The sequence below is a fragment of the Opisthorchis viverrini genome (assembly GCF_000715545.1).
Source record: "Opisthorchis viverrini unplaced genomic scaffold opera_v5_1, whole genome shotgun sequence".
In the NCBI taxonomy this organism is placed as follows: Eukaryota; Metazoa; Platyhelminthes; class Trematoda; order Opisthorchiida; family Opisthorchiidae; genus Opisthorchis; species Opisthorchis viverrini.
This window is the reverse complement of record NW_008751657.1, coordinates 2,626,980-2,644,722: the sequence shown is the minus strand read 5'-3', so window position 1 is coordinate 2,644,722 and position 17,743 is coordinate 2,626,980. Positions and strand designations below refer to the sequence as shown.

General features: G+C 42.4%; 1 protein-coding gene across 1 annotated transcript in view; it reads right to left on the bottom strand.

The window, feature by feature from the left end:
- Positions 1-2,482: 2,482 nt before the first annotated feature.
- Positions 2,483-17,743, bottom strand: part of T265_12437 (hypothetical protein) — a gene marked incomplete at both ends in the record, with an annotated part of 73,893 nt that continues 58,632 nt past the window's right edge. Inside the window, 6 exons of the mRNA XM_009163853.1 lie at positions 2,483-2,778; positions 5,204-5,338; positions 9,348-9,521; positions 11,518-11,766; positions 13,479-13,777; positions 15,230-15,413. Of these exons, the coding sequence (XP_009162117.1) occupies positions 2,587-2,778; positions 5,204-5,338; positions 9,348-9,521; positions 11,518-11,766; positions 13,479-13,777; positions 15,230-15,413 (1,233 nt within the window). The remainder of the gene's footprint in view (positions 2,779-5,203; positions 5,339-9,347; positions 9,522-11,517; positions 11,767-13,478; positions 13,778-15,229; positions 15,414-17,743) is intronic.

Genomic DNA, 17,743 nt, shown 5'->3' with positions numbered 1-17,743 from the left:
AGGGATTGCGAGACCATTCCATATTTAGGCTCCGCATGGATCAGAATACGAGCTTTTCGTGTCAGCGGAACCTGTGATTAAGGTACACTCTGCTCCATTTTTACTTAACTGGCCACAGTCGATATGTTCAATCAGTCACCATATTTCTGGATACTGATAACCTAAGAAAAATTTCAGTCGTTTCGTCTCTCACACATTTTGTTCGAAGCCGATTTTCGATAGATGTTTGGTGAGCGTTTTACGGAGCTGGAGGCAAGAAGGACAGGACTGGTAAGTCTTATTGATGGTATCACCCACCATACATGCAAATGGAAAATTCCGGGAATGTGGGTTGAATTGAAGTAATTCAGATTGCCTCCATCACTCTGAAGTAATTCTGCACAAACAACAAAACCTTCCGTGTTATGCCGGTCATAATAGGTTTATTCTTCTCACGAACTTGTTGAAGTGGATAAAACATCCTTTCACTATTGATCTTGATATTAATGACGCTGGTTGCGGCACGGAGCAGAAAATTTCCAAAACCCAGTTATGATATTTTAAGGAACGGTATCCCGCGAAATGAGTTACTTCATACCGCAGGAAGCTATTTCGTAAGCCGATGCATTTCTGCTCTGAAGCACGACCATTGGCAGTGCTCATTGATGTATATCATTCAAGTTTCGGTCGACAAACCCCATCCATGCTACACACTGCCAGACGACTTTATCCAGTGGTTCGCGACTAATAGTTCCTCTCCGATCAAAATCAGATCATTGTCCATATTGCGCATTGAATGAATCGAGCAGGGAGAAATGTAGGCATCTCTATAAATTTAAACGAGACTCGTCCGAAAAGTTGTAATTGTGGGTGAAGATGAAAAGGAATCTTTAAACTCTCTGGTGCCCCTATTTCGAGTTTGTATTTTGCGGATAGTCGGCACAAGTACTGGTAAAAATAAGAAATAATGTCACTTCGTTCTCAACATCTGTGCAAGGTATGATCATACACATATGGGCGCCATTCACTCCGAGATAGTTGTGTATCGTCAGTAAGCTGATACCATCCACCCATGAAGTTAATGGTCGAAACAGCAAATTCCTACATCACAAGTGGCAATGAAACAATCAACAACCACCAATAACATTTGTCAAGATACAATAGGACATCGAATGTTAATTGATTTACAGTAATTGATGATTTAAATAGAGAGCGTAATTAGCAGTAATTAGCACAAACGTGATTGAGTCACCTGTTTATCATAGATTCGTAATCCCGGAAAAAGTAGTTGAAGTGGCATTCCCTTTAATTCCCTCTGCTAAGTTGATGAGAACAATTAACCAGGGCAGATTGTTTCTTAATTCTCGAGGAATAATTTCCCAAGAATCATTCAGTTTACTGATACCAATAGCCAGTTATTTCGCGCTAATTGGTACTTTGGCCTGAAATGATGGTTGGCCGAACTGTCCGAGATTCGAAGGGTGTCATAGAGTCCTAAACGAATCTCTGTACGTTTGATCACAAGTAAGCTCCTAAAGAACTACGAATGGCTCGTGAATGTTTGTTGAATACGGGACAAGTCAAGGTTCATTTCGTTGTTGAGGGCGGTGGTCTGTGTTGCGGAACAACTTCATCCATAATCAAATGTCTCGAAGTCATAAACGTGATTTGCTTCATGACACCACATTGCAACAAGTTTGAAGAAAACCCGCTGACCCCCCAATATCGTTTCGCGACCTACCAGTTTCACACAGTCCCTCTGTTTTCATCATCCTTGTTATCTACTTGGACATCGATTCGTACGTAAGAGAAGAAGTACTCTCAGTTAGCACGGAACTCATCTGATCCCTAGGTAACAATAACCTTCAGTTTAATGTACTTCACGCAGGCCACTTCAAGTTGCAGTTGGAACAGTACTTACAATACTGCAGTATGTTTTCTCTGACAGCCCACTACCCATTTTGTCCTTCCAGGGGCCCATCAGATGAGCGTCATTAATTAATCTGAACATTATTCCACTTATTCAAATAGTATTTCGATAACAGAAAATCGATGCGTGAATCAGCTAACTTGGGTTAACCCAGTATGTCGGAGTGGAGTGTTTTGTTTTTACTAATAGTATGCGAAAAAACTTGAGGTTTTGGGCAGTCTTTATGCAACAGTTTCATTTGAGGCTGAAGTCCTGTATATTTCCCAGAGTCCATTAATTAAACCAAAGTCGAAGGTTGGCTAAATTCGTTTCCATGTGAAAACATCCCACGAAGACTTGGGCTCTAACAGCGTTGCTGTTTAACCTCGGTTACATCACTCTGCAACTAAGCAGTATTCACTACTCAGTGCCAGTCGCGTACCAGATGTACCCTGAAAATGACAAAAGTGTATCTCAGAACCCCAAAGGCCTACTCCATTACTAGCTTGCCCTATCTGGCAAGTGAGTACATTGTCAAGGGACCCCCAATTTTCGGTACCCAATCCAAGTGGATGGAGAAACCACAAAACCTTTCACAGGAATACATTGTTTACGTGAGCATTTGAATTCGACGGAATCTGAAACCTGGAGTCATAAGTTATATAAACGCAAGCGATTCTCTGATGGACCGATCATGCCTAGTTCAAAGTCGCATTTTCCCTCCTCAATCTCCGTTGATCCCCCGTCTGACTAGTTATGGATTGTCGAACGCAGTCAGCAACTTCTTGTGAAAGTTGTGCCATTTCCACTTCTTGTCTTCTAATCAGACTTGTGAGGCGTTGGATTTCCTTGATATCCATTTCATTGTCCGAAGTATCGATGTAACCCATCTAAGCGGTGCAGAAGCGGAGCGAATGACAGTATAATATTCTAAACAGTCAATAGAGTTGGGAACCACTTTGAACATAACAGTCTTAGCAGCTGATTTTGTCGCAGTTCGAATAGTTTACGTCACCTACATTGTCCGGCAATCCAGCTAGAATCACTCAGTTAGGGAGACATCGTCAACTGCCAATTCATCCTGCCAGTGAGGCCAATCTATGCTGAGAAACCGAGAAGCACCGTAAAGCTGTTTCAAGGCCAATCTATGCTGAGAAACCGAGAAGCGCCGTAAAGCTGTTTCGTCTTTAGTGGGAATCGTAAGCACTGCGCATCTCAGGAAGCTCCAGGGGGTCTCGAACTCGCGACCTCCCTGCTGGTAGTTTGAAAAATTAATCAATCATAGATGTCACAATTAACCACAATGACCACAACTCCACAACCATGACCTCATTTCGACAAAAAGAAATCAGCTCAGGTCTTCTCATTCAAAACAGGTCAAGATACATTAAGTGATCGTCAGATTGTGACTGCACGTAGCTCACCTTATCGGCTGTTTACATTGCAGAAAGCATAAAAGTGGTGTCTTGCCGAAGCAGGACAAAGCAGGTGGAGAATCAGACGTTACACACTACTCATAAGGTTGCTGAAAATTATTCGACCTCAGTAAACTTAAAAGCTGTAGGTTACACCTCTACAATGTATTGCGATATTGGCGTATCGTAATAACTGAAACATGAGGCGTCCTGGTGCAACATATTCAGTTGAAGAACATCATGCACGAGAGATTCAGTTGGGTCTCCCGTGGAAACCATACAAGTACGCATTTAGCTAAGCGGAGGATTATGTACGTAGGTTTTGAGACAAAGTCGGGTGTGACGCTTAGATTAGAGTGGTTCGTACAAGGAATTTCCTATTTCCCGTAACAGGGGTGACCACTAAGTGGTTTGTCCGCAGTGAAGTAGAGCGACACCCGACATCGTTAACCTAATAATGACAACACCATTTATTGATCGTGGCCGTTTTTAAACATCGTTGTATAACTTTAAAGAGCTGAGGTGCAGAAGTCTTCACAAACTCAGTTTACTCTGGCACTGCTTTGAATCTCATTTATACCAGAGAAACATGTCTAATTAACAGAAATTGAGTATACTTCAGCGGTTTTATACACAGGAAGTAATGAAAATAGTGTATTTCGACGTAGTCTTGTGGATAGCTTCTAGCTTAGTGTCTGGTGATCTCTCTCATTCTACTTGTTGATTCATGGCTGTGTGGGTAGTGCCATCAGTGAAATACAGTCTGGTCTAAAGGGCCAGAATGCTTGAGATTCAGGATGGACTGTGGACTGCCATCCTCAGTTCTGTATGGACGTTTTAGTGCCTTTTTGTGGTCGGTGCAAGTCACTAACTATGGGAAATAGAGTAAAAACAATGGAACAACGTTACTCTACATCTCGATGCCTAATCAGCTCTTCTACAGCTATGGTGCACAACGGCATAGACCTCCCCAAACTGGTTGCCTTGACGACGTTGGCTTCCACGTTCGACTTTTGAGTAATGTACATTTGGAAACTGCATTGGAAGGACAGCAAACCACTCTTCAACTAATACGGAATATCTTATTCCATGGGCTTCGTTCTACTTGTGTTAGGTGTGCAGTCTGGCCGTTTTGTGGGGGTGAGGGCTAGGGTGGGGTGGATTAGATGATCGTCCTACTTTTGTCGTGTTATACAATCGTCTACTGAGCCTGAAGTGAGCCCCCTGAACGACATCATCTGATACAGTGACCTGAACATGGGTCAACGGTGAGTTTGTTGATGAATTGTTGTGATTGATGTATGAAACATAATCTGGTTCAGGGTAGGAGGAAAAATGATAAACAGTTGACCCAGCAGATTTTTAGAGGCGATTCTGATGTAGGCTGACAAGGTCAACCACTGAGTTATAAACTACCCGTAATTATCGTTGCATTTTTCCGCCACTTACCAACCTAAGCGAATGTCACACACACATGGTATTTGACATCATTCATACTGTGCGGATCATACAGAGCGGATCGTCTAAAACGATTATACTGTGTTGGCTGGTTCGGGAAGAAACAATTGTTTAATTGTCATGACTTGGTTCAGCTACATACGTTGCTTGCCTTCTGGTAGGTGCCGTTATCTTGGGATGATGGGGGAGCTTCAAGTGAAAACCGGGATCGGAACCGTCAGGTTGGATTTGGAGGGGCTTGGTCTCAACCTAGCATACATTATTCGTTAATGGAATCAGAAATGGATGGCAAGCTGTACGGATCTAACCTGTGACCGTCGTTCCTGGGCAGCAACAGCAGCTGCAGAGAATATTTGTGACGCCGGCCACTTCTGTAGGAAGGAACGGTGGTCCAAGCAAATACACTAGATCACCTAAAGTAAAAAAAACAAGACCAACTCACATTTAAGCCTTGCGTTTTGTTCAAGTCTGTCTGAAGTCGCTCCTTTTCATTGAATAGCATCAAGGTCTGCTTCAATGACGCTGTGTTTTCCCGGATTTGTGAGATACATGCATCGCGCGCCTCACGAATTCGGTCCTACAGAACAGCATAAGTAAATGAAAAAAGGGAGCATTTAAAACGCATTCGCTCAATGTGTATTCTTTCAAGCATGGTAGAATAACGTCCTATTTATAAATCACTTGAATTTTACCTCCTTCTGAACAACGAATTCAAGTGAGCTTCCAATGAATATCCCGTTCATCAGCCGAGGAGTCTTATCCAAAAGAGATTCATTCGAAGCTGTTTCGAACCAATTTACTACACTAAAGCTATAAGCACATGAGTTGGAAACGTGACGCGCACAAAGTGCGTTTAAACAAATTAGAATGTTAACGAAGTTCGGGAAATACGCCCACCTTATAGTTCTTAAACATATCAAAACTAGTTGATGTTGACCAATTTTAGGACACTGTTTCATCACCATCATTTTCAGCTGTAAGAACTGAGTACTTTTCGTACGGCTCCCCGACCGGCGAGTTCTCAGATGTAGGGCTCACTCGTTGTTCGGCCTCTCGAGCTACTTACGGTTTGTTAGTAGCACGGGGCGGTTCGAGAATTTTCAATCGAGTACCAGTCTACTGGCTTATCAATAAAGACAATGTATGTCAAGAGTCACCCCGGAGATTCATGAGATTCCGTTGAGTATATTGCACAAGAACCAACTCAATGTTTACTCGGAAACTCGGGGATCCCGTCTTCTGATGAACCTTAAGATGAGTGGTATCGGTCGCGGGCTATCTCAGTTTTCAGCTACCATATCAATATTGTATCTGGTGAGAAAATACATCACCGAATCTCTTTTACAACATGACAACTGATTTAAAGTTTATCGTTTAAAAAAGTTTAAAAGTTTAAGAGTTTATCGTTCCAATTAGTTCACCAGTTTACAGGTTATGGGGACGACAGGATCACTGCATCGGAAAACGACAAGTGGTTCACTAGGAAGCTGAAAATCCTATGATGTCCCGATGTGACGTATCAGAAGCTTTTGAAGTACTCAAATGCGAAACAGAGCAGGTCTTCAACCGGTTCGTCTGTGTCCTCCTCGACACCCCTGCGATATTTTCACTCAGTTTCACGTAAGCTAAACGATCATCTACCAAGACATGACTCGTCTGAAAACCTAACGACTGAGTACTGGTTGAGAATGAACCCCCGAACGTGGTTCTGAACACTAGCCGGAGTTATTCTTTGCCGTAACAATGGTAGATCTACCGAATGTAGTCAGGTTGCGATGCCCACATTTACATGTTGTTTCACTACACAAGTCAATGATACTTAATAGCCATACCTAGTGGTGAAAATATGGGCGAGTTTGAGTTTCGTGCAAAGTTCTCACAAATTTCGAATGACATCGGTGGACGGAGCTCGACTGTTGAAAATGAGAATGTGGAATTACTAAGTGCCGAACCTCCCAAACACAAACCTCGGGAGCTAGGAATCAATCTACCCAAACGGACATTTGACAGTTAAGTTAAGTGTGTCATCTAATTCAGCAGGCCTCCATAAAAGCTTGCTCCTCCCTGAGTGTTAGTTAGTATGTCAGTAGCTATTTGGTCTCCTTTAACCTTTGGAGTTGCACGCACCCGTGTTTACCAACATGGTATCCTATACCTACAGTTTGTGGGTGCACAGGCGGTGATAAATGTAGCAAACCTGACCCCCAACAACCGGAAACAGACTATCGTCAGTCTCGAGTTTGTGCGTTTGTTTCATTTGTTATCCTCTGATTAATCTAGCCTGCAACTGTCAATCCGATATGGCGTTCACGTCGGCTTCCTCGAGTTTTTTTCACTCCAACAGAAGACATAACCAGAACCAGCCCGAAGTAGCCTTGCTCGATTATCCTATCGGACCACGTAGCGTCTGAGTTCCTTTAAAACAAGAAAAGACGGATTTTTAACCCCGTTCCCTCCAGGACACTCCACATATTCCAGGTCCCAAGCTGTTGGCGGTCAGCGCCGTGTGAGGGGAGGGAGATGGAGAAGAGAATATAATTTCGTAAATAGCTTCTCAAGTGGTCCAATAAATGAAAAAAAAACAGTCCACGGGAGCGAGGAAACTTCACATTTGGGAAGTACATAAATATCCTACTGCCTCTTCACTGAAATGTTCCCTCATTATGGCCCAACGCCATTTAAGTAATTTTAACAGGTTTGGTATTCCAGACTGTAACTCAGAGCCCCTTGGAATTTACTCAGTATTATGTAGTTCATTCATATACTCCTACAAAACCGTCCTTAGGGATGGCGAAAATTGGTCTTTGAATGGCGGGCAGTTTTTTCTATACCAAACTGAACAATGACCCCCTTCAGTGTTTTGTGGGTTTGTGTCCACAGTCACCCAAGAACTTATTTTGCAACGTTTACATAAATACGGTGTCCATTCCATGCGCCTACTGCATTATTACACGTCTCCTTTGCAAAGGAGAAGTGTAAACTCTCCGCAAGAAATACTATTATAACTTCATTGATTAGTGGTACTACAGTACTTCAGTTAAAGCAGAAAGAACTACATCCATCGATGAAGGTCAGATATCTCAGACACATGCGCTTTAAGCACTCTGAGTGGAAGGATGGACAGTCGGTCAGAAAAGTAGACCACCAATCTTTCATGAACACTGCCGTATTCACATTCAGTCCATTGGTACAACTGACGTATCGTTATGGTTTTGAGAAGGTATTTTTATCTTGACGGTGTTTAAGACCTACATTCTGCTGGTTTTCAACTCCATCGCTCCGGTTTTTCCTGTACTCTAATGCTCTTTATCCAGTGTACTATGGAAACAGGAACCTGATAGCTAGTGCAGGTTGTCATATAAATACAACCCTTAAATATAAGTATCCTACGTACTGTATCTTGAAGCAATCGTGCACTAAGTGCTGATTGGTGAGTGTTATTCCAACAGGGTCGTGCAGTTAAACTATCTTATTTTTCCATCAATCTATAGTTCTTAATAAGTTCTATTTCGGGAGAAACGACTTGCCACAAACCGTAATGATGACTGATTACTCTTGGGATTACGCAGAGACTATCAAAATAGGTATAAATTTTGCACAAAAGTTTGTTTGGCGTATATCAAGAAAGTCAGCTGGCTGAGTAGCTTCATACTGCGCCATACTGCAGCAAAAACTTTTCAACATATCACCTCTCAGTTTTTTAGTTTATAAATCCGATCATAAACTCAAGTGTTTGCAGCCAATCACGGGACATTCGTTGTGTGCCCATATATTATGCCACCTGAGCATTCCATACCACACACTCTAGTTCTATCCAACAGAATCCGCCATAGAAGTAACTGCAGATGCAGCGGAATTCATATTGCCCTGACCCAAGTAATACATGTGATAACGAGGTTGTATATCGCTGTGTATAGCTTTTTCCAAAGGGAATTATGAACAGTCGCACTATCACAACCGGCTTGAAAATCTGGAGACAGATTGTTGTGCACCGCCTAAGCTGTTTCCATGTGATAGTGTCCTTCAGGAACCGCAAAAGTTTGCAGATATCTATAGTCTCATCCAGGTAAACCGACGCGGCTTGGGAATGTCGGCTGGTTGGTAGAGCTACCAAGATTATTCGACATTTGTCGTGAAAACACAATGAACAAACAATGGGTGCTTCGGATTGGGGAGATAGAAAAATGTTTAGCGTGGACAAAATAGCCATCGGTAGAGTGAAGTGAGATTATTATTATGTCTTACTCAAAATTTACCAATCTATTTTGCCACAATGCCGCCTAGTGTATGACTGAGGGTTTTGTGTGTAGGTGATCTCTGTAGATGTGTCCTATAATTGTAAATAGTGTCTGACAGAAGGATGATCGTATTGAAGTCATATGGCACCTAGGCTTACCCTTTTGGGTGATACTAATGCGGTTCGAAAATTGTATTTAAAATATCGCTTTAGTTTGGCGATCAGAATTCTCTGGAGCGAAATATGCTTAGTTGGCACCTAGTGGCTCATTTGCTAGTTGGATGGGTCCACATTCAGTCCATAAGAATGTGTGATAAGGAAGGAGGCACCCAATTTTCGTTTGACTTACCTCCATGCCAGCTTCTTCCTTCTCAAGCTCTTCTTGCAACATGAGCATTCTGGTTGTCATTTCTTCGAGTTTTGCATTGACCAGAACGCCTTCCATTCTTTCCAGATCCTCAATCCTACCGAATTTTTCAAACATCTCTTTGTCACAAACCGCAGTAATTTTTTCCAGCTCTTTCTGAAAAAAACAAAGGAAAAATAAGTGAGACGCATAGATTTACAGAATGTTTTTCCAAGGTAGCATTATATAAATGAACCCAGACTCGGGCTGAAGATCCACGAACTCTTTTGGTTATGGGCCGGTACTTCAGACAGCTGTCGAAACCACAAACCTCATGTAGTGGCAGGCCATTTTACTGACATCCCAGTCATAAATAGGATAGGAAGGCACCTAATACGAGTCAGCCATTACTCTACACAGAAGCATGAAATTGTGACAGCATTCATGATAGTCGTTTTTCTGGACGATAACCCAAGGTGAAAATGCTAGAAGTTCGGGCAAGAGTTAGGAGCGTTTGTTACACAACTATCACATTTGATGTGTAGCCATCTCGAACCCTCGGCTAAAGTTTGAACTCACTGCCCTTCTACAAGCTCTCGATCTAGCTTAGAATAGCTCATAACATACAGCAAAATATGCGTTTGATCGTTCGTTCATTTCTCATCGGAAATAGAGAACGGTGGACAGAATGATGAAGCAAACTTTGGCACACTATACTCCTGTCACAAAGACGTCCGTCCTAACGGTAATTCGGGTTCCAGCACTTCAGCATGAAGTGTTTCATTCTAACTCACACTGGGTTTTCCCGTATCTATCCAGCATTTGTAATGAAAACCGCTGTTTTTAAGCCACGCACCCTGAATTTGTCAGCCAACAAATTCGTCTGAGAAGCACGGCCGAGCCCGAAAACGCCGTACAGTTACGTTTTGACCCAATATCTAGAAGATTGACAAAACACTCACGGATACACCAACCAGTGGTCACAGCGGTAGGTCGTGGTCTACAAGATATCATTGTAATTGCCTAGCCTTCTAATTAATTACCCTTTACTAAGTATATGACCGAATTGGCGGCCCCTTGGCTCTCTAAATTGCTAAAGAGGAGGGTTTCCACCCATCTCATCTCATTTGGCATACTTCTGTCAAACTATAAGAAAAGTCTTCAGGGCTTCTGTCAGGGTCTGTGGGGCTGTACTAGCATAATAACATTAGCAGTCTGGAGGTTGTGAAAGTTATCATGGTATACTGGCGCAAACGACTCTAATGAGCTTCTTCATTGCCCTACCAGCTTGTACGAAAGTGGAATTTCCGATCCAACGGTACAGGCCGAGTTCGGAACCGTTGAAACAAAGTAAAACATCTCGTTTAGCAGACTGCCACTAAAATAAAGGGATGAAAGAACAACCGAACACAGAATGAATCTGAAATTATTAGTACTGAACAAACGGGGCATTCGAGGTCATGAGGTGCTGTTTTCAAAGGTAGAATTCAGCCCGACGGTACCAGTTTTACCTACATCCGAAAGTATATAAAGGCAAACACTTTCAAACAGGATTCATAGAAAATACTCAATGAAAATGCTATGCGGCACTTAAAAGTGAAGTTTTTTCTTTCACTCTTTCTTTTGTTTTGAGCGGCGAGAGTTCAGCAACAAGTCCGAGAATGGAATGGTCACTAGTTTTAAATATTGATGCTGGCATCTTAGGCGCATCGATATCAAAGACGTGGAGCTATAAAAAAACCCAACGCTCTGTTAGAAGAAAAAACTTTTGGTTTCAGTAGCCTCACTTCGTAGGGAAGTGTTTTTACATTACACGATGAACGTCCTATTGTCTCTTCAGGTCGCAGTCTCCATCAAGACGGGTCTTTCGTGAAGGGTTTATCCATGCAGGACTGGGAAGTTACAAGCCTGGGTATCCATTTCACGATGGACTGAAATACCTGTTGAGATTACTGGGTCTTATAACTATATTTCACTCTAGTTTCTTATACTATCTAGCCTTTCATAAGTATTTATGGTCCTCAAGCTGGTGAGTGATCAAGATGACAGAAACAGCATCCTTATCTAGGACTCATGGGCTAGAAACCTTCAGCAGTTTGGAATGTAATGTACCCAGCAGAAATCGATTGAGAATTTATAAAAGTCTCAATATTGAGCTTGTAGTCACAACTACCTGAAATAGTTTCTTATGTTTCTGTAACATGACATGTTTGTCTTTCGCGTCCTGCTGTTGGCGACAATGTTGCTTTTGTTCTTCCTGAAGTTCCCGAATTCTTTGGCGTAAAAGACACACATTCATCCGTTCGAACACAAGACCGGAGCTCAAGTCTGACGGAATGCTTGAATTTTGGTGATATTCAATTTGATTCATCCGCAATATCACAATCGTGTCCAGTTCGTTAAGCCTCCGTTGTTTTTCAAGCTAAATGGTGTGAAAATATTTAAATGTGACTGATGGACAGAAACGAACATAAGCAGTGGAAAAACGAAAGCCGTGTATTTGGGGCGATTAAAACTCGCCAAACGCAATATCACAATCGTGTCCAGTTCGTTAAGCCTCCGTTGTTTTTCAAGCTAAATGGTGTGAAAATATTTAAATGTGACTGATGGCAGAAACGAACATAAGCAGTGGAAAAACGAAAGCCGTGTATTTGGGGCGATTAAAATCTCGCCAAACGTGAGTGAGGGATCCATCACGTTGTCTTCTTCATGCTACTTATAAGTTCCGAGTAGGGTAAAATGTATGGCAAACAGAGACCAAGTCATTGTGTGGATCGCCAATGGTCCTGTGAGTACGTATCACCAGTCTTATTCCGAGAGAAATCTAGATAAGTATCTCTAAAATGTGTATCATTTAATTCCAAAGAAACCTGTGGAAAGCTCCTAGTTGTTTATGTTCACCATTTTTTACTTGGGAAAAGTCTGCGTTTCACAAGAAACTTTGTGTAGCAGTCGATAAGAAAACTTACCTGGAGCCGTTCTCGCACAGCCTATAAGAACTTGCGAGATAAACAGCGTAAGAAAGGAATATATGCCAAATTCCATCATGCTGGATGCTACCCAGTATAAAAAGCAATTCGAAGACTTTGCTGATGAAGAATTCGAAGATGCCCCAGGTCATGCATCGACAGGAACCATGTCCAGGAACCGTACATAAACACGATCAATTCTGTGGTGTGGTGAACCGGATCCTTGAGACCAAACTGCACATCTATTTCAAGTCTTTAGTAGAGAAAGTTGAAGAACCCGATTGCAGAATTTGTTGATTGTGCCCCGATATCATCGAATGAGCATTTCTTAGGGTTGATTCCACTGTCAAAGGATGTGGACATCCGCAGTAATTCTTCATGAATTACAAGGGGTCAATTAGGAGCTGCCTACTCTGAAGCGCGGTCTTTGAAAATTGAGACTATACTTTCTGCACAATGCAGGTCGGTGCAGTTTTTGGCTTTCGAGTTTCGGATTTCCAACACTCCCTTCATTATTTCACCGATGACGAATTTGAACGAAGACAGAGGGGCTAGACTTCCTTAATGGATACAACAGAATTTAGTATAAAGCTGTCAGCACGAAACATATGACCATCCAACGTGTCCCACACCGGTTCACAGAGGACAGGTTTTCTCGTGACTTTAAGCTGTACAATCATGAAACATTGTCGTCTGCCTGAAGTTGCTAGATACTACCTAGCAAAAGGAAGCTTTCGGTACCGTAAATACGCACCTATCGATCAGACCTAAATGCCGAGAGCACAGCATATTTTGCCAGACCTTTAGGTTATGGAGGAATTTTCGTATCCGTTTTTTAACAGAATATTTTTTTTCAAATTCTAAGCGGTGGCCAGACTAAATTTTTAGGAAATTTACTTGCTTTCATTCTATAAAGCCACATTTATCAGACATGTTTAACCTCTAGTTGATGGTGTTTCCTGTCAGTCGATGCAGATTATAATGTACACCGGATACCATAATTGGCCATAAAATGTATTGTAGAGAGGTTTTTAAGCGCAGAAAGATCACATCATACTATTTACTCGCCCGTATCATTCTCAAAACAGGTTGACAGAACTCATTTTTGGAAGGAATAGCAAGGTTAATTCTCTCAACCAGGTAGAGAGGAAGAACTCAAGCTCACTTGGAAGGCCTCCAACTCTGTCTGGGCTTGTTTTTGCGCTGCTTCTACAATGCGCTGCTTTTTTGTCCATCCTTCTAAGTCTTTCTTCAGGAGGTCTAGTGCCTTCTTTTCCTCACCGATTTCATCTTCCACGTCCAGACGACGTTCACGGATAGCAATTGTGCTTTCATAATCTTCAAGAGGGCAACCAGCTGGACAGGTGTCCAAATCCAGGATGTTATCTTCATCACTCTCATCCTCAGACTCGTCATAGCTTGAACCCTCCGAGGAAGAAGACGATTCGTCGGATCCCTCGGAGTCTATGAAACAAAGCGATATAGATGGTGTAATCTGTGTAACATATGCGAATATGGGGACAGAAACATGCACATAGTTTGATGTACATAGAATCAGAACTTCAGAAAGATGGAGAATGAATTTAGGTCAGCGATTTTGCACGGCTAAAAGCTCAAATTTAATACAAGCCTTCGGTTGACAGATTCCTCAATTACAATGGTGGCAATAATCAACTGCGTCTAACGGTATCTTATCAGGCTTGTATTATATGAAAAATTCACTGGATGGCTGACCTGATGAAAGCCTGTTGTGCTGTAATTTGGGGAATATACGGATCTCGGTTAACTGGCATCGCACCGCACTACTCAAAGCCTTCTCTTTAGTAAACGGTCGTCCACCGGTTGGTCACTAGTTGTGATATATTGTCGGCTGTTAGTACTCGATGTCGTCCTTCTATCAAAGTTGGACCGTATACCCCAGTTCACTTATCAGCGCCCATAATATTTTACTGTGCCTCTATAGTGTTACTGTGCCCGGAGTCTAACTTCTTACTCGAAAAATTTTTGACGGGGAATTTGTGTGAAGCCTTGGCTGTTGCTTAGAGGACTGTCCTTGGTTTTCGAATATCTTTCACCAAGTATCACCGAGCAGAAGTGCTTGTCTCTCTGTCTCGTAAGCAACAGGGAGCACTTGTCAATTTGAGGATTCACGGGTTCGAGTTGTGCCTAGGTTTTTTCATCAGTTCTCTATGTGCTTATGTGACAAATCAGGGTCAGCGAAATCGGCCTCTTTTCAATATAAACGGTGTAGCTGCATTTTGATATCTGCGGTATCGATCTGAAGCGAGCCGACGACATAGAAGTAAAAGGATTGTAAAAAATTCCTCATTGAAATAACAAGGATAAGTTCTCCTCAACAAAGAGGAAACCGGGTCAAGAGGGAGGCAGGCCTTTCGACACATCCAAGTATTCTACCTATGATTTTTACTCTCGGAGACTTCCACACTAATAGATTTTAAACTGTGGACAGATCACTACGTAAAGTATGAGCAATAGGTATCGGCCTCCCAGGAAGGACACGAAAGGACATTAGCCTTGTTGATCCAGGTACTGCAGTGGTCTTCGCTCCTGAACCTTTTCTATCAGCTGGAAAACCTGGCTTATTCAAGAGTGGGATTAATGTACGGTAGTGCCATGAGGCTTTGAACTTTGGCTGAGGTGCTATAACGTGCTACATGTCCGTAGGTTCTGAGGCTATGTTGAGTATAATTGTTGGGTAGTCTAGAAACTACTTCCACCGAATAAGAGGACCTTCTGCATAGAATCATTTGAAGGAGGCATTTTTGGAACCTTCATTACTTGCAATAAACATTCGTGGAAATTAAACGCTCATTGTCATTGCGGACCTGGACTGTTCTCTTTTTGTCGTAGCACAGATGAAATGAGGTCCTATAGTGAAAAGTTTCCTTTATTTACCTCCTCCAGTCGCCTCTTGTTTCTTGCGCTTTATTCTTTTTTTGAATACTTTCGTCAGGAAATCTGCGAAGCGATGTCCTTCGCCTAGACTTGCTTTGAATTCTTCATGTAACACGTGTTCTCGTTGGGCCAAGCGTTCCAGTTCCTTTCTTCTTGCTTCGATCTTGACATTCAAATCCGCTATCTGGCAATAATAAAACGGGATTGGTCCTTATGAGTAGAATTGAATAGAAAGGACTATAATAAAGAGTGTACAATGATATAAAGACAGTCAACAGTGATCCGTCTCTCTGGATATAATTTAGGTTACTGGTACACGAGTGTGAGGATTCTGTACTAAAGCTGTTTCGATGAAGGTGATTAAACTGCTGAAAGAACTTAAGGAATTAATCTACTTGTTGGATGTAGACTGCTTTTGCCCAAATGCTGGACAAGAGCACAGATTCCAAGACGGACCACTCGGATCAACCCCCAAACGTGACCTTAGCGGACAATGCAAAATTTTTCCTCCCCTTGATATCGGCTTCGATTTTACGCACATTTTTCCCATTTGAAGAATTATCCCGCGACTCTGGAACAAATGCCACGTTGGTTGATGCCGTTCCTGGGTATATCACCAGTCTCAATTTGTAGATAAGCGAGACATATTTTTTTTGCACCAGGACAGCTAGATGGGGAATTTAGTCCTCAGACCATTTTTAACCGGTCGTCTATTCAAAGTCATCGATTTTTTTTTAATTCAAGGTTAATTCAAGGTTTTTTGGTCTAAAAAGCAATTAACTTTACAAGGACCATAGGGTGAACGTATATATACAAAGGGCCGCAAAAATATGCGTAACGTCTACTGAGTATCACATGGAGTTAAATAGTTCCAGATTCGGTTTGGACATAAGATGTGCATCTAAATTGTTCTTGAAAATGGTTAAACTCGGCGAATGTACAACATTGGGAGGTAGGGAGTTCCAAATGAAACATACGCGGACCGCAAAAAAGTTCCGTCGACAGTTCACCCTCGAGTGAGGTACCGCGAGCGAAAAGTCATGCCTCCTGCCCGTTCGTGTTCGACGTCGGACAAAAAGGTCTTCCAGCGGATGATTAGGTGTCTTCAGTATATTATATGTTAGAATTAGGTCTCCCCTGATGCGCCGATAGTAGAAGTCAAATAGGTTGAGACTGGCAATCCTGTCTTCGTATGGTTTATTTTGCAATCCAATTACCAGCTTCGTGGCTCGATGATATATTCGCTGTAGAAGAATTATGTCTTTTTGAAGCCATGGTGACCAAGCTTGTATAGCGTATTCCATGGTTGGTCGGATGTAGGTATTGATTACTCGGGGCAGTGCCAGTCGAGTGAAACGACCAAAAATCCGTTTTAGGAGCGACAGGACTTGTGAGGTCCTCTTGTAGACGGCTGTGCATTGCAAGGAGTTTTTTAAACAGCTGCTGACCCACACGCCAAGATCTTTTTCTTCACTAGTCCAAGAAAGTGGTTGTGGACCCAACGTATAGTTATATGCAAAGGGCTTCCCTACACGGAGCATTTTACATTTTTGGAGGTTAAACGGTAGTCTGTTTTTCAGTGACCAATCATAAAGTGTATCGAGATCTTTTTGTAATCGGTGACTGTCTTCAATGGTGCGTATGCTTGACCATATCTTGATATCGTCTGCGAATAAAGTGATTTTACTGCTCACGAGCTCAGGTATATCGTTTACGTATAATAAAAATAAAGTAGGCCCAAGAACAGAGCCTTGGGGTACTCCACTTGTAGCTGCAATTGGCTTGGACAGAGCGCCGTCAACACATACACGCGCGTCTCGGTCAGCCAAATAGATTTCAAGCCAAGCCAGCAGCTTTCCCGTAATACCATAATGCTCGAGTTTTTGCAACAATATGTTATGGTTCACGCGATCAAATGCCTTGGAGATGTCTAGATAGCATGCGTGAACGGGATTTCCATTGTCCACAGCTTGCGTCCAGTCGTCTAAGGTAATGAGGAGATTGGACAGACAGGATCTGTTTTTTCTGAAACCATGCTGGGCAGCCGAAAGCAATCCGTTTTCCTCTAAGTGTTTAATGATTTTGTTTGCCACCAGTCGCTCAAGCACTTTGGAGATCACCGGCAACAGAGTCACCGGCCGGTAGTTTGACACGACCGAACGATTACCTCCTTTGTATATGGGAGTGATAACGCCCTTCTTCCAGTCGTTGGGAACCACACCGTTATTTAGGGACGAATTGAATAACTCAGCGAGAGGTGTGCATAGGGAATGAGCACACTGCTTGAGGATAAATGGTGTTATCTGATCGGCACCGGGAGATTTTCTGTGATTTAGTTCAAGTAACGTTCGGAGTACACATTCTGGAGTCACAATTACTTCATGTAGGGAGGTGGGCGGTGAGGGAGACATAAACGACATCCGGCTTATATATTCCTTCTGACAGTAAACAGTGGAATAGAACTCCGCCAGTTCTTCAGCTGCAGCTGACGCAGTGGCCGTCAGTCCATTAGGG